The sequence below is a fragment of the Quercus suber genome, unplaced genomic scaffold (genome assembly GCF_002906115.3).
Source record: "Quercus suber isolate HL8 unplaced genomic scaffold, Cork oak 2.0 scaffold_329, whole genome shotgun sequence".
Classification (NCBI taxonomy): Eukaryota; Viridiplantae; Streptophyta; class Magnoliopsida; order Fagales; family Fagaceae; genus Quercus; species Quercus suber.
Genome location: NW_027069782.1, coordinates 580,571 through 608,209, shown reverse-complemented (window position 1 = coordinate 608,209; position 27,639 = coordinate 580,571). Strand labels below are relative to the sequence as shown.

General features: G+C 35.2%; 1 protein-coding gene across 2 annotated transcripts; it reads left to right on the top strand.

The window, feature by feature from the left end:
• Positions 1-255: 255 nt before the first annotated feature.
• LOC112032131 (uncharacterized) lies at positions 256-22,076 on the top strand. Of its 2 annotated transcripts, none has more exons than XM_065783152.1 (20): positions 256-976; positions 1,076-1,341; positions 1,573-1,669; positions 1,757-1,834; positions 1,928-1,987; positions 2,087-2,191; positions 3,084-3,194; positions 4,837-4,878; positions 6,150-6,263; positions 6,361-6,548; positions 9,845-10,134; positions 10,219-10,340; positions 10,505-10,547; positions 10,643-10,734; positions 11,073-11,121; positions 14,348-14,418; positions 14,581-14,700; positions 16,349-16,449; positions 19,887-19,932; positions 21,729-22,076. In XM_065783152.1, the coding sequence occupies exons 1-20, from the start codon at positions 752-754 to the stop codon at positions 21,777-21,779; spliced, it is 2,271 nt and encodes a 756-aa protein (XP_065639224.1). In that variant the 5' UTR covers positions 256-751; the 3' UTR covers positions 21,780-22,076. The 2 variants fall into 2 exon arrangements, with proteins under 2 accessions (XP_065639224.1, XP_065639223.1); XM_065783151.1 differs by having other exon boundaries at positions 1,073-1,341.
• Positions 22,077-27,639: the final 5,563 nt, after the last annotated feature.

Genomic DNA, 27,639 nt, shown 5'->3' with positions numbered 1-27,639 from the left:
AAATGAATTATTATTATCCATTAATTTACTCCAGATATACAATTGAAGATTTTTTATGTTCTTGTAATTGTGTACCATTTATAATTTCTTTGTACAACTCTTCAGGAGAGTTCTGTTTATACACCTTGTTTACATAAAATCTCCTCCTATTAAAAAAAAAAGCATTATAGGTAAGAGTATCATATATAGGCTTTAAAAAAAAAAAAAAATCATCACATGATATGACATATATAACATAAAAGAAAGAAGAAGGAGAATTACAAGTAATACTAAAATTTGATTATTTTCTCCCTTCCATTTATTTTTTCTCTTTTGTAAGTCAGTCAGTCAGTCATAGGCTGTTTTAAGAATTTCCAACTTCTTCTTCTTCTTTCTTCCTCTTCCTCTTCATCCCAGCTTTGAATCCCATTCCCACCCCCAAAACAAACATAATTGTTTCTGATTCTGATTCTGATATTTGATTATTTGATATTTGGGTGGGTGGGTATATCTATCTTTGTCTCTCTCTATCTCATTTGCTCCATTTCCTTTCATATATATAATATATATATACATCTCTCTACTAATATTCTTCTATTTAGGTCATCTTCATTCATTCATTCATACATACATACTAGTAGTATGCCGACTAGTGTTACTTGTACTATTTTCACTTCCCAACATAGATTCAGGCAAATCGCTTTGGAACCCTAGCCCTAGACCTAGACCTAGACCTACCAACATCTCTTCGTGTTTGATTATTCAATCGGACATGGAGAATGGCTACGATGACGTTAAATTGGCCGATAAATTCTCCGGCTTGGCCGTCACCGCCACCAACATCGTCGATAATGATAATGATCGCAACAACAACGACAACTTGTTTCAGGTAATAAAAGCCGTGGAAGCCGCCGAAGCTACCATCAAACAACAGGTTGAAGAGAACACTCGTTTGCGGAACGAGCTCCAAAACAAAATTCTTGAGCTCGACAGATATGTATGATTTTGTTTTTTGTTTTTTGTTTTTAAGTTAAACAAAATTCTTTGAACTCTGAAAGATAAGAAACACTAAACTACGATTTGACGATTGCAGCAGAGGGTAGATGAATCAATGGCTCAAAGACATACATGGAATGGGCGGGGTCATGAATCAGCTCCCGACGATAGGTTTAGGAACACGAACATGAACAATGCGTCGATTGCTCCATCAGGTCCAATTATTCTCCATCAAGATTTAAAGCCAAACAGTGAGGCTACTACTACTATGCAGAGTCGTGCAGAAAGCAACACCGACACCAGCAGGCCTCCACCAGATAATGCCTTCTTCTCTTTGCCATCTACAATTCCTTTCTCTCCGGGCAGGTATAATCTACATTACCATTTCCAATTTAACTCAAATGCTTACTTGCATTAATTTTCCTCCGAAAATATCAACTTTGATTCTTTTTCACTCATTAATATGTATATATTTCTTCCAAAGATGTCTTGTAAAACATCAAAACAAGATGAAACAACTCTAGAGTATAGATCACTCTATTTTGTCTATAAAAATGTCACTCGGTAGAATTCGCCAATGTTGTGTGTTTGTCTTAGGCATCAAATGGAAGAACATGATGCACGGTTCAATTTAACTGGACAAGGGCTGATGCCGATAACTGAAGTTAATAATAGTAGCAGTCTCTGGAAGCAGGTATATTTCATTTAGTTCTATAGGAGAAGAAGAATTGGTTTTCTTCTTTTAAGGTAAATATTTAATGGATCAGATGTATTTGTGTAGGATCTTGCTGTCAAGATTCGGGAACAAGAAGAGGAGATTATGCAATTACGGAAGCATCTTGCAGATTATTCTGTTAAGGTAAAAACGGCAAGTGTATATTTCTTCTTTTCTTCCTCTCGTAGGATGAATATATGCTAATTGAAGTGACTAATATTAAATATGTTATGACAGGAAGCGCAAATACGCAATGAAAAATATGTTCTGGAAAAGCGCATTGCTTATATGCGTCTGGTAGGCAGTATTTTTTTTTTTTACAAATCTTATTACCTTCCTTTCCCCTTATTTCAGTTTGGGGTTTGATCTAAAGTTTTTGGGTTGTCTTGATACTAGGCCTTTGATCAGCAGCAGCAAGACCTTGTGGATGCTGCATCAAAAGCTCTCTCATACAGACAAGACATAATTGAGGAAAATATACGTCTCACTTATGCATTGCAGGTAGTTTTATGATTCTCTTTTCTTATTTTCTCATACCTGGTGGATTTTGATATTGTGTTTGTATATTCAACTATATTGTCAACAAAACCTTTGGTTATTTTAATTATTCCATCCCCCCCTTTTTTTTTTTAATGTCAATTCAGGGTTAGCAAGTTTGAATTACTTTTTTTTTTTCAATTTTGATAAGTAAAAATATGTATATTCAAAGAGCTACCTCATGAAAAACAAAAGGTAGAGCAAGGATTACAGAGAAGGAAACAAACAACAAGAAAAACAACAAAACAAACAAAAGCCAACATAAGAACTAAGTACAAAGCAGAGAATTAAGGAACAAAGGGAGAGAGTCACTAGAGTGATTCCCCAGCCCTAGTCCAATCAAAAAGAGAACCACTAAAGAAAGCGAGTAACTGATTATCGGATTTGTCCGTATCCTCAAAAGTTCTCCAATTCCGCTCCTCCAGATACACCACATAAGGCACAAAGGAGCTAAATTCCAAATGCTAGAAGAATGCTTTCCAAACCAATTCCACCAACCAAAAGCGTATCTGCAACCGATCTTGGCAGAACCCATNTTCAGACACGTCTTCTCTGGGCTAATTCCCTTGACCTCTGGGCCAAAATGCTTGGTTTGAGCCCATTCCCTTTCCTTAATACATAATTGGTCCCCTTCAGGCTCAACCTAGGCCCAATCCTCTTTTATTTTTCCCCCCCCCCCCCCCCCCCCCCCCCTCACCAAAAAAAACCTTCCATAGATCAGTTCTCAAATAGTTATGTAAATTTGATGCTACAAATGGCGTTAGGAAAGCAGATTAGGTTGTTAGTCATATTTCCTGATTTTTTTTTTTTTTAATAATTTAACCTAAGTATTATGGTTCTATTTTATATCTGTTAGGATGCACAGCAAGAAAGATCAACATTTGTTTCGTCTTTGCTGCCTCTTCTATCAGAGTACTCTCTGCAGCCACCAGTTCCTGATGCCCAGTCTATTGTTAGCAATGTCAAGGTCAAGTTTAAATAATTTTCATGTGTTGTCATTTCTGATATAGACATTGCTTCTTTCGTGCTTCTTTCATATTGTAAATATCTTCGAAGTAGACCATAGTAATTGCTGAATATTCATAAGCTTCCACTACTCGTACCTTTAGCTGGCAAATGAATTATTATTATCCATTAATTTACTCCAGATATACAAATTGAAGATTTTTTATGTTCTTGTAATTGTGTACCATTTATAATCTTTCTTTGTACAACTCTTCAGGAGAGTTCTGTTTATACACCTTGTTTACATAAAATCTCCTCCTATTAAAAAAAAAAGCATTATAGGTAAGAGTGAGATCCCAAAAGTTCTAAAAACCAAGCTCCACAGCAGATAAGCTTTTTCACAATGAAGAAGTAGATGATTCACCGTCTCCCCATTACTACGACACATAATGCACCGGTCAACAAAAGCCACTCCTCTACGCCTCAGAATGTCTCCTGTAAGAATCTTCTCCCAAGTCGCAGTCCAAACAAAGAAAGAGACGCGCGGAGGAGCCTTAACCTTCCAAATACCTTTCCAAGGAAAGATAATAGGCAAAGGACAACGAAGTTTGTTGTAGAAAGAGCGGATATCAAAATCCCCCTTCTTTGTCAACATCCACCTCATACGGTCTCCAAGCTCAGAACGAGGCAAATTAGAACCCAAGGTACGGAGGAATTCATCCACCTCACCCATCTCCCAATCATTAGGATCCCTTAACAAGCGAACATTCCAGCTTCCCTTAGCAAGCAAGTTTGAATTACTTGCTTCAAGCTTAGATTATACTGGCTTGGTGGCTGAGCGTTACTTGCCGAAAGTTAATATTTTAAGGAGGATGACTGAGGATTTTATGAGAAACTTTACATTGCTTGTCAGAGAGAGAGAGAGAGAGAGACCTGAACCATCTTGAACCATTAGATTCTATCTAGATATGAACCATTAGATTCTATCTAGATATAACTAGTGACAAATTTATGGCTATGCTCAGCCTTGATTTTAATTGTGCAGCTATAGCCGTGGTCAACTAACTTCATTCCTCATACATTTATGTAATATTGCATGCTAGTTGCACTTTAAAGTGTGTTCCTCTCAAAGGAGACATTTCAAGAGGGCCACTAAAATATTTACGTGTTGGCCATTGGGCCATATTAGATGTGCCTTGCTTCAAGGCACACTCTAAGCTCACTTTAAAAAAAAAAATTTCTCTATAAAAAAAAAAAAAATTTCTCTTGTATGTAAGCTCTAGTATTCTATCTGGCCTATATTATTTTCAATATAGGGAATGCCGGCATAATGCTTAGAAGACTGTTTCAAATCACACCCCGTCCCCTCAAAATTTGGCTTTCTATTTAGTTTATTTGGTGGATGGTGGTAAAGGGGATGGAGCACTGTATTTTTCATTTGTTGATGTTATGTATATCTGAAATTATCCTTGCTTCTAGAGGGGATTTTAATAATTCCTCCCCTCCCTTCTCTCTCTCTCCCCCCACCAACTCTTAAAAATGAAAAAGAAAAAAAAGAGCTTTCATGGAGGATAATTTTTCATATTTTTAAAATTTGGCTTGTTCTAAAGAAATCCTGATGGAAATTATTAAAATTTCTAAAAAAAGTTTCTGCTTTATTGCAGGTCTTGTTCAAACATTTGCAGGAGAAGCTCCTTCTTACTGAGGTATGTTCTCTATATTTGAGATTCTTTATGGCTAATCTTCCGTTTTGAGTTTTGAATTGTTTCATCTGGCATTGATCGTTAACTGATCAGTAAACCTAAACTGTGTAATGTTAGCTTAAGATATCCTGGATTTGGGTGTTTGCTGAGGAATTGGAAGTTTGGGGTTAGGTCTTACTTCTAGGCCTTGAGGGGGATGCTTAGATATTAGTTTTATCTTGGAGAAGCATTTGGCAAGTTGAAGTCCCAGCAAAAGTGTTTTTTATTTTTGGGTTGCAGGGGTGGGGGGGTGTTGGTTGGATGGCAGATCAGATGATAACCCTAATGGTGGATAATTTTGGAGAATGTAACAAAATTGTAGCTGATTGTGCAAATTAAGGAGACTGGACTTCGTCATTGCGCTATTGTGCAGGAATTGTGGTTGCCAGTCTTCTCTTTGTTTGGGATTTTGGATGATACCTAGGTTAGTTGTGGCATTTTTGACTTGCTGGAGAGTTTCCTTCAATAGATACCAAAATAAAGTGATAGGATAAAGTTTTCCTCCAAACCGGTGCGAAGGAATCTCCTCCAACCCATTATGTGTCTATTCATAAAACCATCCACGTGTATTAAATCGCATGGCTCATTAAATTATTTAAACAAGTCACATGACTTCTAAAGTAGGTTTGTAACTAAAAGTACACATAGATGGTTGTTTGAATTACCTCGTAGTGGGTTGGATGAATTTTCCTCCAAATTGGTTTGTAGGTAAACCCTATCCAAAGGTTATTTCAATAGATACCAGAATAAAGTGATAGGATAAAGTTTTCCTCCAAACTGGTGTGAAGGAATCTCCTCTAACCCATTGTGTCTATTCATAAAACCATTCGTGTGTATTGAATCACATGACTCATTAAATTATTTAAACAAGTCACATGACTTATAAATAGTTTATGTGACTAAAAGTACACATGGATGTTTGTTTAAATTACCTCGTAGTGGGTTGGACGAATTTTCGTCCAAATTGGTTTGGAGGTAAACCCTGTCCAAAGTGATATCAAATGCTGTCCCCTTTCTTCTTATATGGCGCATGGAGAGGAAGAAACCTGAGGACATTTGAAGGCACAAAATGTTAAGTGATTGATTAAGTTGAAGACTATGTTTCAAAGTCTCTCCTTTATTGGGCGACAATAATTGATCTTACTACTATAGTTTCTTTACTAGAGCATTATTTGTTTTTTCTTTTTCCAAAGTTGATTATCTTGACCATGTTCTTTTTTTTTTTTTGGTCATAGTCAAAGCTAAAGGAGTCTCAATATCAATTAACACCTTGGCGTTCAGATGTGAACCACCCGAATTTTGCTCCACAATCACCAGCCCACACCATTGGTGCACCGTTGATAACTTCAGTATGCTCATATGCCTTCTTGTTATTCCTCTACACATCTCTCTCTCTCTCTCTCTCTCTCTCTCTCACTTTTTCTAATTATATAAATTTTCTGTCAGAACAAAAATGAACTTGAACTGGTTCCTCAACCAACACATTCCCATGGAAAGATACCAATTTCTACTTCTGCTGCTCAGACGGTCAGAGATTGGGATCCATTGAGTCACCATCAGAGTGGTTTGGGTGGTGTTGCAGCACAAAATCTGGAACCCGAGGACTTGGGGAGGTATTCACCTCTTGCAAGCAGGTGAGCCTGGTCAAATGGAGACTGCTACTGTGAACTGAATGTACAAATTACAACCATCTGCATTTGTTGGTGGGTTCTGTTCTCAATGAATTTTTATGTTGAATGGTCGTGTATGCGTGAATTGTTGTCAAAAATGTGTTAATGAGAGCAAGTTGTGAACATTCTGTATGAAATCAAATATCTACATATTCTTATTGATTAATTGACACCTTTTTTATTAGGGCAGCCAGTTGGACTCCACTACCATTCCCTCTGTTGTTACCTTTATTCTCAAGTTAAAAATTTGATGCAATACTTACAAAAGATTCTGAAACTAATATGATCTTATTTTTCTATTTTAAAAAGAGGTTTAAAAACCTTAATCTATTTGAAATATATAACAATTGCATTTTGTGAATAAGAAGATAGCTAGGATTCTACAGTATGATTGTTGTTGCATTTTATAAGATATCAGCTTAAAACAAACTTAATTTGCATATAAGGTGTACCTCTGCTTCTAATGAATTGTTATTGATCTATCAAAAAAGAGAGTGGATAATCTTGGTTAAGTGTAAGCCCCTAGCGGACTCCCCAAAAGGAGTACTATAACTATAGGTGGCTTGGGCACTTAATAAGCTCAAATAAGTATTGCTTCAATTCTTCTTTAACAAGTGAAGAAACACTGTCCCATAAAAACCCTTTTGTTCTTTGTTCTTTATTAGGTAATATTTGTCTTGATTGTTTTAAGCATGAATGTTTTTAGATGCTGGAAGCCATTCATCATAAAATTCTTATGGTGTTTTGTAGCCTTTTATTGAGTATGGTTTTTGTAATAAGTTGTCAATGTTACAAGATGTAAAAAAATGAACTTGAACGGTATTCTGTTAAACTGTTTAGTTAATAAAATGATTGTTTTTGAACAACCTATGATGGATCTAAATGTATTGTTATGCACTTTGAATGATTGGATGGCTGCTTTTAGTTTTCATTCCTTCTCTGAATTTGTTGGATTTTCTTGATTGTTGTAATTATAATGGATTTTATTGATTGTTGTACACAACCTTTGCACTTGGAAGTGCTTTACTTTTTTTTTTTTAAAGATTGTTTAATTTAGCACCTTTTGTGGTCTCCCCCCCGCGCCAATTATTAACTAAATCTTTTAGTTTCTTTTGATGCAACTGGTGTATCAGTGGATCATTTTTTTTTTATAATTTTTTTTTTATCATACATAATTATATAATTGCCAACAGGAATTGGTTCTTTTTACTAACTTTATGTTAATAAATCCACAATCTAGAAATTCATTATGGACAATTGAACCTTCTCAAACTGTTTCTTTTTAAGAACCAAAAATATTTGTGCTAAAATAACAGATGCCAAGAAAAACAAAAGGCCTTGGACACGCAGTGGATCTTGAAGTACTATTTCTGCATCCCCCTGACCAAATCCACATACATTAGGATTACTTGTTAATGGTTGATCAAGTTGGACTGATTCTCACTCTGAAACAAGTTCATGTCCCGGGAGGATAATATCAACCACTTGATGTCCATCCAATGTTTCCACTATGGTTATTTCGTATCCTCCTTTTCCTTAGAATTCATAGGTAGCTTAAACTTGAATATCTAAACAAGATGTATTTTGTATTTTTAGTCCAATGATTTTTATTTATATTAAAAAAAATCAGTGGATTTGTAGTAAAATCAGAGTATGGGTGCTATGTGAAACTTTTAGCTAGGCTGGGATTCAAGAACAAAAAGAAGTGGAATGATTTTCTTGTGAAAATTGTATTCTATTATTTTATGCATAAAACGGATCGGGCTTGTATTTTTTATTTTTCGAAATTTTTTGGTAGATAAGCCCTTTAAAAAGGCTCATGTTAAAGGTGTAATGAGAATGATTATATATAATATGCAGTGAGAGCTTTGTGTATTTTGACATATCCTGAACAAAAAAAGGGGGGGGGGGGGAGATAAAAAGAGATTCCCCACTCCCACGACTTTTTCTGTGTCTCCCCCCTCCCCACCTCTTTTATTGCTAGATCCAGTGTTTATCTTCACAATCCCCCTCTTCCTCCACTATTTTACTTCTCTCAGTTCTCGAATGAATGCAACTGTTTTAGTTCTTTGTAATGCACTAAATGTTTGTTTTATTTTTGGATGTTTCTCTTGTATGTATTTCATGTACTAGGGTTGCACCCCTTATTTTCTTCTTGATGAAATTTTTTACTTATAACAAATTGCAATAAAGGTTTGTTTATATCTGGAGGCAGACAAAATGTTAGTTTCTGGGATAGCTTTAGTAGTGACATTCTGCCTCATATATTTTTGAAGATAAGTTAGGCAACTGAGGTTGCAGTAGTTTTGTGACTGGGAAATGGAGCTAATTTTGGAAACAGCTTTGACAACTTGGGGCTGGATATGTGTGTGTGTGTATCTAAATTTTGTTAATTTTATTTTACATTTTTGCTCATAGGTTGTCTAATTTCTTTATGGTTCTGATGACCACTTAAAAGGTTTCGGATGATAGTGGGGAGTGTTTTGGAAGGTAACTGATGGTAGTAGGGAGTGGAAGTGGGATTTTAAGTACCAATTTTTTGTCAAAATTCTTCTCGTTATTTAGCAACGATTCAATGTATGCTACCATTTTGGGAATTTTTTCTTTGTGGTTGTTTTTTGGTAAGATGTGTTTTAGTTTGGGTGATATCTTTGACTGTTAGTACATCACATAGTAGATATGGTTTGGATCTCACTTAACAGACTCTCTGTGCTTAAAGATTCAAGTATCTTATTTCTGGAGCTCAAATATGGATTATTTGGAATTTCCTGGTTTTCACATAAGAAGATGATGAATGTTCTTGTTTTTATATTCTGAATGTCCAGTGTTGGTTTGCTTGAGCTTCTAGATGATTGCTACTTTTTGAAAATTTATTTTCCATGATTGCAAGATAAAACAGGAAGATTGAACATTTTTTAGCTTATTAAAGATGGCTTTCTCAGCACATGGTAGCTTATCTTGGCTGTTTGTTCATACAAATTTACTTCTGGATAATTAATTCAATTAAGGATGATTTTGATGATGGATCTTGCTGTCCATGTCTCATTGTTCCTTCCACTGTTGTGTAATCTCTTCCCTTTGTTACCTTCAACAACTAATTAATATTCGCCTAGTAAAACAAGCTTGCATTTCTTGGATTTATTGTGAGGTTATGTACTGATTGTCAGTGCATCATGATGATTGCATGGCAAGAGCTGCATATGTATTTTTTTTATCATATAAATGTGTTGTCCTGCTCAAGTGTTTTGTTTGTCTTGCAGGATTCCAGCAGCCCGTGGTATACCTGGGCAGCTTGCTGTTACTCAAAGTGAGGTACATGCAGCACGTTATGGTGAAGAAATCACCAGCAAACAGGTCACATTTCGTGAACCAGTCAGCAACAGTGAGATGGATGATCCAGAATCAGAGGGAAACCAGAATGAAAGAGAATCTTCAGCAAATTGGAGTTCAGGAAACTCACCTTACACAACCACAATTGATGATCCTGGCTCCTCGTATTCTCCTTATCTAGCGCCCGTACTTGAAGAACCTTCCTCATCGTTTTCTGAGGGTAACTTTATTTTACTTTCAGTTTTGCTGTTACGTCTCGGCATTGCTGTTGGCTATTTGAAACTGATTAGATTTCTATATGCAGCTGCAGATGATGATCCATTACCAGCGATAGAGGGCCTTCAAATTTCAGGCGAAGCTGTTCCAGGGCGGGAGCTCCAGGCATGTGGATATTCTATTAATGGGACAACCAGTTGTAACTTTGAGGTGCCTTTTCAGGATCTGTTCTTTGAATCTCTCATCTCATTTTATGGGATTTGGTTACAGAAATTTCCTAAATGCACCATGAAACACATAATATTGTGGAATACTTAGATGTGAAACAAATACTAATCTATAATCTTGTGATTTTTTTTATTTTTTACTGCCAGTGGGTACGGCACATGGAAGATGGATCTGTTAATTACATTGATGGTATCTTTTTGTTTTCCTTGAGCTCACTGGTTTTGTGTGTGTTTTATTACCATCCTTATCTAGATATGTGGGTCTTATGTTGTTTCCGGTGATAGGAGCAAAGCAACCAAACTATCTTGTCACAGCTGATGATGTTGAAACATACCTTGCTATTGAAGTGCAGCCTCTGGACAACAGGAAGCGCAAGGTATTGTTTCTCTTTTTTCCCTTTTACTTCCCCCCCCCCCTCCCCCCCTCCCGCCCCCCCCAAAAAAAAAAAAAGACATTTATGTTGGGATGGAGTGGGTATTGATTATGGTATTCTATCTTATTCATAATAATACCTATTTTTAGTTGTTCTCTGTAAAATATGAAGTCAGCTCATGTTCTCTCCCTTGAATATACTTATATATTGTCCAAACTGGTGTATATTACACATCTGGGCATTTGGTGTTCTACTGCTTGTTTAACTTAAAAAAAAAAAAAGTTCTAGATGTATAGACAATTTTAGTAGATTGATCATAACCTTTTTCTTTGTGAATGCAGGGAGAGCTTGTTAAGGTTTTTGCTAATGACCACAAAAGGATCACTTGTGGTAAGTAATTATAATCTGATGAATCAAGTCTTGCATGGTTCTCCTTTTTTTTTTTTGAACTATGTTTTACTTTTGCACTGCTTTCCCCTGATTCTTTTTATTGTGGTGCTTATCAATTCCTGTGCTTTTGCCTGGTTTCCTAAATTTTCTGGTACTCGCAGGAAAAGGAAGGGGGAGGGGAGGCATTGTCTGGAGTGTCTTTGTCTGTCTAATTTTGTTGATTTTGTTATTGAGCTTTTCTATGTTTTATATTGTAATTTTTTTCCCCTAATAGTTGACATAGGTTTTGTATTCCTATCACTTGTTTGGTTGCTTAATGTTACTTGTTTGTATATCTATGGAGGACCCATTTCTTAATCAATTGAAGAAGTTTAGGAGAATCTCCTCTAAAACATTTTTGAAACATAGTATTTGTTTACGAAGAAAAAAATGGATCTAGAAAATGCATTTTGGGCACATTTGGGAATCATTGGTAATGGAAACTATTGTAGCGCAATAAGTATTCTCATTCATGTGTTTGATATGACATGACAAATGTTGGAACAAGATAATATTTTAATTTAATTTCCTAAAATGTCTTTATAATTTTTGTATTCATTAAGATTTTATTAACTTTTGTAGGCCTCAATTTTCATTCCCCCTTTTAAAAATTGATAAATCCTTCATTTAAAAGGACATTAAGTGTTACCCGGTTCACCATGTAACTGCTAGTGCAGGGGTTCTATCCCCTGCAATAGACAATTACCCAGCAAAAAAAAAAAGGACATTAATATTTTATCTGATAATTCTAGTTTTTTTTTTCCTCTCTAAATATTAACAATTGAAAAGATTAATAAATAATTGAGTTTGTATGGAAAGAATGGGAGTTCATTTGTATTGAACGCAACTCCTCTTTGCTTAATGTGGACTATATGGAGGGAGAGGAATAGCTGAACATTTAATGGTGTGGAGCTATTTGTTATTGAGCTGAAATTTGGATTCTTGACATTGTTGTTCAAGTTGTCCCAAAACATAGGCACAAGCAATGTGAAATCTGTTGTAGGTTTAATCAATGGCTTTTCTTTTCACATGTAATTCTTTAGGAGTGTTTTGTGCACATGAAATATTTCCTCTATATCAACGAAGTTTAAGTATGATAATTATAAAAAATAATAATAATAATGAAGTTTTAGTATGACATTAGATGGAATAGAATGGAGGATAAATATACGTGTGACCAACCCTAAGTAATCTGTTGAGGATTCATAGTCAACCTAAAAAAAATTGGGACTAAGGTTTTGTTGCATCAACAAAGTTTTAGCACCTAAAAAAAAGTTGCTCTATCACAAGCCCACCTGCCATCAACTACTTGATCAGCCACCAATACTCATATCACCAAATCCAAAAGCATTTCCACCATCTTATTAAGACCCAACTCCAATCCAAAAAATATGACATTCATTTACCACCAAGTCACCATTACCATCACAAATCCCATCTCTTGGGTTAAAGGCAAACTACACGAACTCCATTTTAGATGGACCTATCACCAACCGGTGAACTGTGGAATTTTTAGATCTGAAAGGCACCATGGAGTCTCAAATATTCAAGTTCAGGTTGGTCACTGCTTTGGTTGACTAGTTCATCAATCTCCAGTAGTGCTCTTTTGTTTTATTCTTATCCACAAGATGGTGCTTCCATGGTTCAATTCAGTGTGGTATGCCAGCCATGATGGTTGATGGAGCTAAGAAGTAGGGGTCTGTGTTCATCAAACTCCAGTAGAGCTCTTTTGTTTTATTCATATCCACAAGATGGTGCTTCCATGGTTCAATTCAGTGTGGTATGCCAGCTGTGAAGGTTGATGGAGCTAAGTAGGGGTCTGTGTGATTTTTTTTTTCTTTTTCTTTTGAATTTGAGAGAGAGAGAGAGAGAGAGAGAAGGTGTTTATAAGGATTTTATATTATGAAGCTATTATGGCAGGCCACTTAATAGTTATTCCTCTAATTTTTAAGAGGAATGGCTATTTTTTAAAAATGAGGAATAGGCTAGGCAGTGAGGGTGAATAGCTATTCCTTATAATGAAAGTGTAACCAAACGACTGAAGAACTATTACTTTTCCATTGATCTATTTAGCGTACCAAACATACCCTTTAAGTTTTCAGGAATAGGTTTCCCATCATTGAGGTAATATCATTAGTATATGAGTTTTTAGTTTAGTTTTTCAATTCCTCATAGACTCTTTTTAGTATTTTCCAGTTTCATTAGTATGGTCAAACTGTGTAATGTGTACTAGATATCTAGGAAGCACAGACACAGACATGGTATGGGTATGGATATGATACGGCGACGAGCAATTTTTGAAAAATTATTTAATGACATGGTGGGTATGACACTAGTATGACATGGGTTCGACACGTGGATAGCACCCCAAATGAAGTGTCCGTGCTTCCTAGCTAGATATCATAAGAGCTCAATATCTTACAAGCACCTAACTCTAGAGCTTCACATGAGACCTCATGATTACCATATTGTATCTGGTTTGCTTCCTTCTTTTGTGTTTTATATCACATCATGATTCTGCTTCTCAAACTGGTGGCCAAGGTATACTAAATGGAAAGACAAATTAGAGTTCAAGTCCATCTTGTTTCCTAGTTTGGGACTCTGCTTGGTTAATTATTTCTTTGGTGACGAATTCTTCCTTGGTTGTCTCACTGCGTAATTGGAAAATTGAACCAAGGTTATTCAAATTTAACTTTAAGCGACGCTCCTTTGTGGAAGTAACTACAACTGATGTAGTGTGTGTTTTTTTATTATATATATATATATATATATATTTTTAAAGGTTGTTAAAAATGGTTATTCAAATTTAACTTTAAGCGACGCTCCTTTGTGGAAGTAACTACAACTGATGTAGTGTGTGTTTTTTATATTATATATATATATATATATATTATTTTTAAAGGTTGTTAAAAAAGGATGGATGTCTTCTTTTGTTGTGGCTATCCTACATTATAATTCTTTGATTTGTTTTCCTTATTCCTTCACATTTGATGAGATAGCCTGTGTCTGTTTTGATGTTTTATTTCTCTTGTTGACTAGAATTTAATTCTACTATGTGCTAGCATATTTTGAATGTTTTTGGACATATTGTTGTCATTGAGACTCTCAGGGTAATAAATTGCTTGGTTCTTGAGGTATAATATATTGCAAAGCTAAAGGCATACCATTCTTTTCAACTTGTTTACAGATCCTGAGATGCAAAACCACATCGAGAAGACTCTTTATAGTGGTCATGCTTCATATAGAGTATCCTATTCGGTATGGCTTAAATGAAAAACCCCATTTTGTCATTCTTTGTTTCCAGTATGTTAATATTGAGTTCTTAAATCCTTTTATTTATTTTATTTATTTTTTATTTTTGGTTTTAAACTGTCGTTTTCTGAAGCTTAATTCAATTTTTATAAATAATTTTTTTTACAGACAGGATATCTTGATATATGGGAACCAGCTACCTTGTCCATAAAGAGGGAAGGTTACAATATCAAGTGTAGTGGACCAAGTGGTGTTGTAGCCTCTGAAAAGTTTTCGCCCTCCACAGATGTATGATTCCTTACTTGCTTAATCTTTTTTGAGGGTATTAAGAGTTCGGCCTGTACCATGAAACAAGGCTTTCATAGCCTGGTTAGGTCAATATCCTATTTTCCTTGGTTTGTGAAGGAAATTAGTGTATTATATACTAATAAGATATTTGGTGTCAATTGGTGCGTATGAACATGGACAACATTCAAGAAAATAGGAATTGTAATGATTACTTGACAACTCATGCCGTAGCAAACTCAATCAAGTTCAATAACTTGGGGCCGATTAATTCTATACAATACAGTCTAAAGTTCACCGCATTTTGATATTGGTCATCCTTGATACTACTGCATAGTTATGGGATCTCATTTATTTTGTATCTCATATCATTATCAAGTGTCAATAGCTAATATGATTGACCAGCTTCTTCCATTAACTATTGGAATTATTTTCCAACAGTTCTTAGTTTACCTAACTTATGTTCTATTTTTTTATTGGTAAATTACTCATGCACCTGGTGGCTCTTAAACCCATGACCTCACCATCTACCTGACTCTTACAAAGGGAGGTAGTGCCATTTGAGTTAGATCCCATTGGCCAATGTATGTGCTATATGTAAAAAAGAGAATTATTTGTAAAGGATTGTACTTACAATCTTATAAGAGAATCCTTTAAGTCTTCTTTGAAACCAATTCCAGCATTCGATTTAATCCACTTGTGCTGTTTAGAACTAGAGAGGAACTTAATTGAGTTAGTCATTCTAATTTTTTACCAACATCCCTATATACAGATGTAAATGACAGCCAAGTTTCTTTCTTCTTTTTTATCTATGTGATGGAACCTCCACCATGACCATTAGTGTGACAAAATCCTCCCATTTTCTGTGTTCAGCATTTTTCCATGGCTAGCATAACAAAATAAATAGTTAAAAATGATAAAGACTAGATAAACAAAATGTGTTTTTGAGTATGTGAGAGAGAGAGAGGATCTGTATCAATTAGGGAAAAATATGGACCACTAGTGGAACATAGGAATTGAATTCTTCTCTAATCCAACCTATTCTGGTCTGATTTACTTTTATACTGTTCAAAATCAGTTCCCCGTTTGAATTACATCAATTCCACAATGACCAAGTCAAATTCCAATGGAATGGAATTCTTATTTTTAAGATTTCAAAACAGGCTGTTAGTGGTGTTATTGTGAACCAGGATAATTTATTGAATATAAAAGATAGTCAATTTGAGATGACCAACGTCCTGAACTTGAGAGATGAAATAGACATTTTTGGCTAATTTTCTGCTTAATTCTCATTAATTCATTCAATGTACATTAATAGCCAAGGATGAGATAACTTCATCAAAAAATCCTAAAACATAGGAATTAATTTGAATAAAAATAAATAACAATACTAATCTAATCTAGGAAGATTTATTCTATCGCTAAACTAAATTCAAATAACTTATCCAGCACCCGGGTCATAACAGGTATACTCTTTTTTTATAGAATAATTTAGGGTGTAATTGAATATTACACGTGAACAACCTTGATTAGTTTCTTGAGGAGCTATAGTTGACCCCATAGTTTTGGGACTAAAGATTTGTTGTTGCTGTTGTTCTATAAAGTTGTGGGTATTTATTCATTCTGATTTCATTCTTTTTCCTTTTTGTAGGTTACAATTCCCTATGGACCTACTGCAGAATTTTTAATTATTGGTTCTGGTGGTGTTGAGCATCTCTTAAGAGCAGATAGCAACTCAACTGATGTTAGCAGGTACATAACAAGTGTTTCTCATACTGTTTCTTTTTCTTTGATCATATTGTATTTGATGGAGATTTCATAAAACCATGAAATGCACCAAGTGATTATTTGCTGATTTAAAATTGATATAACTTTTCCTTTTTGTTGCACTTGTAAAAGGATATAATGGATGCCTTATGTGAAGTTGACGATTAACTCCTGTTTTCATCCTTGGCATTATTTTTCTTATAAACTAAGTTTTACGTACTTTCTCTCCCTCTCTCTCTCTATGTGTGTGTGTGTGTGTGTGTGTGTGTTTGTCATAATTAGGCTAATACATAAATATAAAGAAAAAAGTAGGATAAAATAATAATCTCAATAAAGACGCATTGGGAACTTAGAAACACATACAGATATACACACACTGGACAAATAAAAATAGAGGCCATCTACACCAAGCATTGTAAATAGGTAGCCAATTATTTATCATATATATCAATCTACTAACCTACGTAAACTATCAGACAGATGGCTCTATGCACATCTTTGTCAACATGACCCCCAACACCAACAGCCACTTGCATGTTAATCCTTTCATAAACAGCTGAATGTTACCTCCCAAATATCTAAAGATTTGCAAAATCAAAGCTCCTTTTCCTACTGTGATTTGTTCCTCTGCGCTGCCAAAAATTATTTCAGAAAGCAGTTAACAAAATCAAAATTCTCCACCACCACTGCTCCACGACCAAACCATTTCAAAGCTCTAACAGCTTCCCCCACCAGGTCAACCTAAGCTCCAAAGCTTCTTTCAAGCATACCTGCATTGGTAACAGAAACACTCATGAAACCTTGTCAGGTTGATTCAAAATTACTACTTGATAGAGAGGGAGGGCTGAGGACATGGTGGAGGCTAGTGGTAACCAGTGTTGTTAAAAGCATGCTTAGGTTCACTTCAAGCTCAAAGCTCGAAGCCCCAGGGTCTGAGCACTTTGCTTGGGCAAAAAAAAAAAAAGGGCTCACTTAATGAAGCATGCTTTGGGCATGCATTTTTGGTGCTTTTTGAAGAAGTACAAAGCAGGTTGAGGCGTGCTTTTTTATTTTACTGCTAAAAAAGATATGAATAATCAAAATTAATTGCTTGATCTTGAAAGAAATGACATGAACCAATGATTTACCATACAACCATTATTCTTAAGGTGTTGTGTTACACAAACAATTTTTATTTACATGTCAAAATATACAAACAATATTAATTACTATTCTTGTGCCTTTTGGTCTCTAATTTTCAGATGTATGTTCATTGAACCATATACATTATTTGATCATGGTTATGTATTTATATAAAGCACTAGAGAATTATGTTATATTTAAACTTTCTACAACTAGATTACTGCAATATTGTCTATTGATAATCTTTTTAATTAACTATATAAAATCTTAAGAATTGAAATAACTTAAGTAAAATTTGAACTTACAAACACTGTACAATTGCACTTACCTATTAGGTAAAATATAAAAATTTTGAGTTTTTAATTTTTATTATTATATGTTACAGATATGTCTTCTTAAAGGTTATTAGATATTTAATTTGAAAAATATGCACTTTACTTCAATCACGCCTAGGATCTAAGAGGCCTATGTGCTTATGTTTGCTTGATGCATTTACAAACACTGGTGGCAACACCATAGAACTAGGGCCAGGCAAGCGTATACCAAAAGTATCCTCTTTAATTTCAAAAATTACAAAAAAAAAAAAAATGTAAATCTTGTACGAGTCCAAAATTCTCATTCAGGCCAAAATGAGCAAAATTGACTAAAACTGCTAAAACAAGCTGAAATACTCTGATATTTAATCCAGTATGTTTCAAGGGGGTTAACTGCTAGGAAGCACAAACACTTCATTCGGGGTGCCGTCCAGCCTTGTCATGTTATAAATTTTAAAAAAAATTCTTGTCGTCGTGTCATACCTTTGCCCGTGTCCATGCTTCCCAGGTTAACCTTACTGGGTATGATAATTTCGGCCATATCGGCCGGTATTGAACAAAATTTCTAACTATATTAAAAATCCAATCTCCGCAGCGAATTACAAAATCACAATTTTTTATTGCAATTGAAAAAATCCTTTATCTCCACCCCAAACAAACAAAAAAAACAAATAAAATATAAGTTTTTGTGGCTAGAGGTAACTTGGATGTGAAAGTAATAGTATGACATAAAATATGGAATGGGAAAGTTGGAAATAAAAGATATGGACAAAGTTTAGCTACAAAATTGGTTGAAGCTTAAGGCTACAATCTTACTCAATAAAATAAAAATCACTACATATTTTGAAAATCTAACCATTAAATTGCATATTCTTTACGTTCTTAATTCACATGACACTTTATGATCTATAAGTTGATATTTTATGCATAATTTTAAACTACAAAAACTTGTAATTTAAATAATTTATTGATAACAATGCTATTAATCTTTAATTTTCTAGAAATTTTGCAAGCATGGAGAATATAAGAAAAAAGATGTGATCCAATGGTGGATTTGTTAAAATTCACTTTCATTAAAAAGATATTGAATAAGGCTGTAGCCTAATGCTATAACCAATTTTGTAGCTAAAGTTTGTCCAAAGAATATTAACTATGTGTTCATATATTAAATTTGATAATTTTTCCACTTAATTCCAGTATTAATGACTTTTTTCCCCAATATTGTTAAGATAAAGCCACTACAAATGGCATGTCTTTCCCTTGTAAGAGCGATACATAATAACATTTTTATTATTTATTATCACATATAAATACTTAAACCTGTCTTATCTATTTATTATTACATATCTTATGAGATAAGCCATCATAATGGTCATGCCCATCAAGGTTGTTGGAGCTCCACCTGTTTTTAACTCTAATCATAATATTTTTATAGATCTGAATCATTCAAACTAATCTATGTTTTTTGCATTAAAAACATAGAGGTATTTATGGGATTGCCAGCGTCCCCCACCCTAAGGTGGAGGTTGAATTTGGGTGGTTTTTTTTTTTTTTTTTTTTTTTTTTTTTTTTTTTTTTTTTTTTATATATTATATATATAGATTTATTAGCAACACCCCCCACCCCTCAATAGTGTGGGCTCATGGCCTCCTCTCCCCTCACTAAAAAAATAAAAAAATAAAAAAATAAATCAAAATTGGTCAGTTTTTTAAACTCTCATTTTTGTTGCTTGGTATATTATATTATATTTAAAGTAAGCAGGGAATATTTATCTTGCCTCCTGAGAATAGCTCCAAATTAAGTTCTTGAGTAATTAGGGGTAGCTTGCTTCTCAACCTGCTTCACCTTCGTTGATGTTTTACTCTGTTTTAGAAGCTTATCTTTATAATTTGGAATTGTTCTTATCTGTTTATTGTGATTTTGTTTCCTACTTAACAAATATCTTGACTGACTTTTTATCCCTTTTTCCCCCTCTTCCTGCTGCAGTTTTAGAGATACAATTGTGCTCACCTTGAGATTATTCATCCGAAGGGTATGATTTTTCATTTTCTAGCGGTTCTTGGCTGGGTATAACTGACATGGAACTTTGACTTTTGTCCATGTAGAACAGCAAACTTGTCTGGCTATTCTTTGCTTATACTTCGATATACTATTTCTTAGAATGTAGATGTATCTTTGTTTGTGTGTGAGTGGCATGTATATTTGTGTGCATTAATTTTCAAATGTGGATGTATGTATGTTTGCACGTACCAAATCAGGTATTTCTTAGGTGTAGAACTTGCAGACCTTATAGATTGTGATATTGATCTTACAGGGTATTAAATCAAAGAATGTATAGACTTGCTAAGGCCCCTTATGTAGTCTTTCTAGGGTGACCTACATCTTTCCTTTAGAGTTGGGACTATGTCTTGATCTCCTTTGCATGAAATCCAAGGGACTTCTTCCTTTTTCACTAGGAGATGCTGCTGCTGGATGTCAGTTTTTCGGGTACCATTATGTTTCTCTCTGAAACTGTTGTCAACTATGAAGAGAGAGAGGATAGAAAGATGGCAAGAGAAGGGAGGCTATGCCCTAGTCTCAAATTGAGAGATAAAAGGGGAGAAATTAATGGAGGAGAGGAGAAGAAATAAAATGTTGAGAAAGAGAACAGAAGGTAAGACTGTAAGAGGTAAAGAGAGATAGAGAAGACAATGCTTCTTACACGAAGAGATTCTCAGACATTCTTAAACTCATTAGATTTATCTTGAGAGAGATTTTTTTGTACTCCAACTAGCCTTACTGATTGGCTTTATAAACACCATAAACCATGTAGGCACCATTCAAAAATCTTCCCACTATATTGGGCTCAGATTTATTTCCTATAAACCTAAAAACTGCTGAAATATTTGTTTTTGATATCTTTGTATAAATGTCTATGTGCTTGGGGCTGTGTTCTTATTTCTGTTTTTGTAGGTAGATGAATAACTCATGTGAAGTATTACATAATCTGGCTTTCAATGCTGACTGCAATCAGGGTAGGATAAATAATACATTCGTCTCCATCCTTTTTCCCCCTCCAATGTACCTAGAGTTTGCAATTTATTGTCCGATTACCAACAGGCTCTGCTCAAACATGGAAAAGAGCAGTTCAGAACAATCTTATGATTTAATATGGAAAATTTTTTTTGTTGAGATTTAATCTGAGTCTGTTCTGGATTTGAATAGTGGACAATCTGGACGTATACCGAGATCCAGATATATGTTGAGAGATTTGATTTGTGGACCTTTGTTTTTAGAATTCTTTGGATTTAGTGGGTTTTACTGGAAATGATCAACCTTATATTTAGATGGAGAAATTGGGTTTGCAAGTATTCATTGGATATTTGGAACATTGTTCCGTTATATTTGATTTGGACTGTAAGGAAGGAACGCAATTGGTGCACTTTCGAAGATGCGGAAAGTACTAACCTTCACTTGTTCCGTATATGAGTGGTCTCGTGCCTGGTCCTTTACAAATAGCAATTCTATTGCATTGTTATAAAGCCATTGCCATTTTGTATGTAATTCTTTCATGTTGTAATTCATTAGGCTTCTGTGTGTCCTTTGTAAATGAAGTAGCCTTTCTTTAATAAATTATTCTTACCTATCAAAAAGCATTAAAGTTGTGATATAAAAGAATGGTCAAATTTTCTATATTTGCTGAGAAATAAGGATTTCATAATTGTTTCACATGTTAATCATTTAGGTGTGTTACATATTTGATATGTATGCTTCTGACCTTGGATAAGAGATTATACTTATAAATTATTACTTTAAATTATCCTTTACATATTTTAATATGTTTTGCAGGCTGGTGAGAAAAGGAAAGGAAAGAAGAGGGGTATATTCTTTAACAAGTAAGATACATTTTGTTCTATAGCAAAAGAGAGGATCTGCTTATGTGCGATCCAGTTAGGCAGTTACACACTTGTGGATTGGGGATTGCTGCTCAAGTTTCCAGAGTGACTTTGTGTGCTATTTTCAGTATTTATGATGTGAGCTAGAGTTGTAATTGTAATTGTAATTGTAGGCAACGATGCTTTATTTTTGCCCTCCATGCTGTAATATCTCTCTCTCTCTCTCTCTCTCTCTCTCTCTCAAGTGCAGGATGCGCTTGTATGATGGCTGCATATCTATGCACACAAATTCTTATGCATCTCTTTGCTCTAATTGTAATTCAGGATATAATTTACAGGGAAGAGTAAAGAGGATTTTTTTTCCAGGAAAAAAAAAAAAAACCCTTCATAGAATAAAAGTTGTTCCTAGTTTCTATAGATTTCTTACCTTGTGTTTGGGAGCTTGAGTAAGGGAAGGGAAAGGAAATGAAGAATTAAGAGGGAATTAAATAAAATGAAATGAAATAGGGTTCTTTTCCTTTGCTTGGATGTTTAAGATCAGGAAAAAAAGAAATAAAATACATGATTTGACAACTCATTTAGCAAAGGGGATCAGTACGAATTTGCTAAGATTGTACAAAAAAGGATGCATCATTTTAGGCTGAGTTACTAATTCTCTTAATTGGTACATTGTTTACAGTTACTCCAAGGGTTAGGTTCTTGGTGTGTAGTATCTTGATTTATTTGCTTATGTTTCTCTAGCTATTTGCTTCCTTAGATTAGGAGATGACAATTAATGTATGTATAACTACAAGAAACAACCAGCCCATCTAAAAATGTGGGAGGAAACCAGCGTAATTTTGAAAGTAGGTCACTTCTGTTTTTTCTTGAAATTTGGAAAGCCCATATTATTCTGTTAACGTAAACAAGAGTTACAAAACTGTTCTATTAATAATCTTTAATTTAATGTTTTTCTTTTGCTATATGAATAAATGGGTTAGTGAATTGTACTGATAAACAGAGCAAAAGAAACAAATATAGCCCAAACGGCCTCAAGCTGCAAACACAGGAAACAAGAAGCTCGTCAAGCTGCAACCAAAACAACCCTCTTAAAAAATATAAATAAATTTCACAACCAAAAATGATATAGATAGCAGCAGTAAAATCTGCCAACTTACAGACGGTTGAATGATGCTATTTTTTTTTTTTTTTTTTGGCTAAATTGATTGAAACTATTTATATCACAAAATTACCTCGACTTTGATCTTGACGTCAAGGCTAACAAAATAGTCTCGAGATCGAGCCAACTTGGATTCGATATCAAGATTGTGATGCCTTGATCAACAGCCTAAAATGGACATTATATAAAATAAATGTCAAGATCAAAATGTGGTCTCAAGACTAAAATCAAGACCTACATGTATTCTATATCGAGACCATGAATCTTCCATCAACCACATGTCAGTAATAGTGTTAATGATTAATAATTACAATTGGCATAAGTCATGTGTAAGCTTCCAAAATTATGTCACATGTAAGTTTGGCAATTATACCCTGTGAATCTTAAGGGGGAATGGTTACAACTTACAAGAAAATAAAACCTTAACTTTATTTATCCAACGATCGTGTTGGTCTAATGACCCCTCCCTACATCCTAAGTACCCAAGGGCAGAATCAGGTGGTGGAGCAAGCCCCCTAACATTATTGTGGGTGTCTTTTTGTGCTATTGGGCTAAGGCTTTCTATAGATGATAGGGAAGTTGAGCCTGACTCTCTCCACAAGATTCTCTTGGAACCAGTTTGTGCACAATATCAAACTCTTCAAACAAGAGAAATATATATACATATATGTATATAGTAACAGCAGAATAACCGTTAGTCCAAGAATGTTAGCAACAAAAAGTAAAAGTGTCCTCTTTATTAAGATGACAAAGAGTATAGTTTTGTATGAGGGAGGGAAAAGGTTGCCTAGTGATGCATGTTAGGTCTGCCGTGTATACTCTACTTTCTCAACTCCCTATTCTCTCTTATGTTTCAATTTTTTTTCCCTCTTTCTCTCTTCTTTCACTTTCAACTTGCTGTTCCAATTCTCTTGGGCACTGTGTTCTTCACACCATTGTTGATATTTCTCTCCATTATCTAATGATTGATGTTGTGTTCTTACCTCGTTCTTGTTGCCATTCCTTTCTTGTTCATGGGTATTGTTTCTTTTATACCCAAGATAAAGTCTAGGTGATTTCCCCTTTTGCCCTTGCTTTCCACCAATCATTTTGTCTGCTATAGGCATTTAGCCAACACCCACTACATACCATTCTAGCCGTGTGCAGATGGGTTCACTCCCACTATCTTCTGTCTGCTAGAAGTGGGTTTAGTCCCACTACTTGTTTAGCGACAAACTTCCTTCCTCTTTTGGGAAAAAGCTAATCCAGCGACAAATTTTCTACCCATTTTGGTAAGTATGCATTCACAGCAAAGCATCTTTCAAAAGGGGTCTTGGCAAGATACCAAAACTAGGTCTTTTCCCCCCTCCGCCGAACAATACACTCTATTCCTCTTCAACCATGGGCCTTGCTTCCTTTGCATTGGTTGGGTTGCAGGTCGACAAGGCTTCAGTTGCGCCACTTTTTGTTCTTTGGCTTCTTCCTCTTCATGCACTTCCCGCTGCCTTTGATTTCATCTTGCTTCCTCTTCATGAGTTTTTGCTGCCTTTGGTTTTGTCTTGTTTCTCCTGTCTTGTTTCTTCTTCGTGTGTTTCTTGATGTTGTGGCTTTGTACGGTTTCACCTTACTTTACTTTCCACAGAATCAGAATTCATCCTTATCTCCTTATACAAAGGCATTATGGGCTTTCTGCCATATATTGGGTTAGGCTTGTTGACCCATTTTGCTTTCTTTTCTCTTCATTTATTTAATACATTGGGTTGGGTCTGTTAACCCCTTTGCTTTCTTTTCTCTTCATTTATTCACTTCATTGGGTTGGGCCTGCTGACCCTTTTACTTTCTTTTCTCTTCGTATATTCTACTGGGCCTTACTTATTGGGCTCCATTTTGTTTCTCAACCTTTGGGTTTTTCTAATACCCATTTTTCTCTTCAAGAATGGCCTCCTATCATCTCCCAAAAGGGACCTGTGGGCCTACTTTGGCCTTTACTTTCTATTCTCAACATTACTCTTTCAAGAAGGCCTTTTATTACTCCACTCCTAAAAGGGGCTCGTGGGCCTACCTTTAGGTTTTATTCTCAAAATACTCTTCTTTTTTTAGGTCATCACTCGGACCTTATTTATGCATTCTCTTCTCTTTGGGCCTTTGGAATATAGCCCGATTAATTTCTCTTTGCTCATACTAACCCATCTCTTAGGGCTTTCTCGGGCCTTGCTCCTCATAGGCTTTTGGATGCAAATTTGCAAAAATAGGTATCAACAATTACCAACAAAAAAAATATAGTATATGCAATATATCCATATTCAGTTTGGGCCCAAGAAAAATTAGAGTTTAACCCCCCCCCCCCCTCTCTTGCTTCAAAAGCTTGCCCCACTCCACAAACTTAAAATTAAAACTTGTTGATACCCAAAATTTAAGGTTTTTACATAGTTTTTATACAAAGCCCAAACTAAAATATTGGCCGAAAAGACCCAAAAATGTAATGCACAAGCAAAGTCTTGAAGAAGGCAAGGCAAGCCTAACAACATGTGCAAATAAAAGATGACCTTAAATAAGGTTGCAATAAACCCAAAAGATGGACCAACAGGAGTTTAAATGGAATAACATGGGTGGCCCATGAGGAATCAAGTCCCACCATGGAAATTTCCCAAAAAAAGGGGGCAAGAAATACAATAAGAAAATTAGTCCTATAGGAACCAAGAAGAGCAATATAGCAAGGTTGAAGCCTAGCCACAAAATCTGAGAAAAGAGATATCATCCATGAGGTACGACAAGGGACCACTCTTCAGGCATAAGACATGGTGGTTCAACAGGAAGGGAAATTCCAAAATGGCTACCCAACCAAATACTTTAGCATATGTATTTTCCTTATGAAGCCTTGTAGACACTGCATTTTGTACCCCTTATAACTCGGGGCCCCGTTCTCCAATGATGCTTAAATTCTAAGGCCCAAGGTTGGTTTAGGGCCCAATTAGATTACAAATTGACTTAAGAGGTGTTAAAATGGAAAATATAACTTTTTATAAGCAAATGAATCTATTTTTGGAAAATAAAAGGCCAAGGAAACCCTCGGTCTACGTACATAGGCTAGAACCTGCGTACGCAGGTTTAATGCATGCGTACGCAGGCACGGACCTATGCATGTAGCTATGGTTTCAAAAACCTATGAAATGCAAGTTTTTTGCATTAATGTTGAGGTTTCGAATAAATCCCACATCGTCTGGGAGCCATTCCAAACCTCTATTTTCTCACTATATAAAGCCATACATGGCCCCTTTTCAAAAGACAGAAAATCCTAAGGGAAAACCTAAAATTCACTAGAAATAGTGAATCAAAGAGGGATTTTTTTCACAAAACATCCTCAAGTCAATTTTATTTGATTAGGACCTTTTATGGTCTTGATTTTTTGAGTTTAAGATTACTAATCACTTTTATATTTAATTGTGAATAGATTGATTGAGGGGAAGGGTCAAAATCAAGCTCGAAAAGCTTCTTGTTTGAGGTATTGAGTTCTAAGATTTTCTTTTTCATTTCTTCACTTTTCTTGCTTTATTCATTTTTTTTTTCCTTGCTTCCTTTGTTTCTTTATATAATAACATGTCTGTTTAGCCTAGGTTTTCTTTGCTTTATGATCTTTTGCATGTTAGGTTATTAGATTCAGGTTTTGTTTGTTTTTCTGAGTTTCTGCGTTTCTAAGTTAGGGTTTGGGCACGTTTGCGTGCGCATGCTTCTGCATGTGTACGCAAGCTCGAAGTATGCGAACGCATACAACTGGTATGCGTACGCAGGCCTATGTATGTGCATGCATACTTGTGCCCAAAAACCCTAATCCGAGTCTTTTTGCTTCTGTTTCTTTGCTTCTTTCACTTAATATGTCTCTGTATTTATCTTCTTATATGCTTTTTTGAACCTCTGTTTCTTTATTTATTTGTTTGTTTGCTTTAACATACTAGATTAGGGTTTTCTCTTATTTTTCTTGCCATGAACATGCATTCACATGTCCATTCATTGATGCCATAGGTGCTGTGACGTAGTGAGGTAAGCAAGGTAAGACATGCATTGGTATGAACATGCATTTGAGTGACGAATGTGTTTGTTTGATACTTGTTTTCATATCTAAAAGTTTGGCATATATATTTGATGATGGATGCTTTTAATGCCATGCCTAATTTTCTGCCATGATTTGTTTTGCTGCCTTGGATGAGATAATATAAGATGCCATGATAGGTGAATGCTAGGGTTGGCTGATGGGCATGATAGATGAATGTTAGGTCTTGGGATGATTGTTGTCATGTTGTATGCTTAGATGTATGCTAGTGCGTGTGTGTGTGTTAAGATGCAATGTTGAATGTGCCTTTAATAGGATTAAGGCATAGGACACAATAAGTGGAAGTCGACCTAAGGGTCGGATGGTTTTGGGTACCTAACAGCTTCCCAAGATCGTATTTAAACTCCAAACCCATACTCTGGTAGTAATACTAGTCCTTCTACGTAAAGGCGCTATATCTATGGTTCCTAGACCATAAAACTAGGTGGCAACTCCTTGTGTTTTCTCTGCCTCAATCTACTCGGCTGAGGCATACTTCCCTAAAAGTGACTGCGCGTTGTGCCCATAAGCATCTATGCCATTTATTGAAAAAAATCAATCTTAGATAGTCAATGTCATTTCCTTAGGCTACTAGAAGGACCACACCACCCTATCCCCATGGTTTTGCAAAGGAGGAAG

Bases quoted from the DNA above. Each gene is read 5' to 3' on its own strand.
- LOC112032131 (XM_065783151.1), top strand. From the start codon at position 752: ATGGAGAATGGCTACGATGACGTTAAATTGGCCGATAAATTCTCCGGC. The intron at 1,342-1,572 runs GTATAATCTACA...TGTTTGTCTTAG, and splicing joins ATTCCTTTCTCTCCGGGCAG to GCATCAAATGGAAGAACATG. The intron at 11,122-14,347 runs GTAAGTAATTAT...ACTTGTTTACAG, and splicing joins CCACAAAAGGATCACTTGTG to ATCCTGAGATGCAAAACCAC.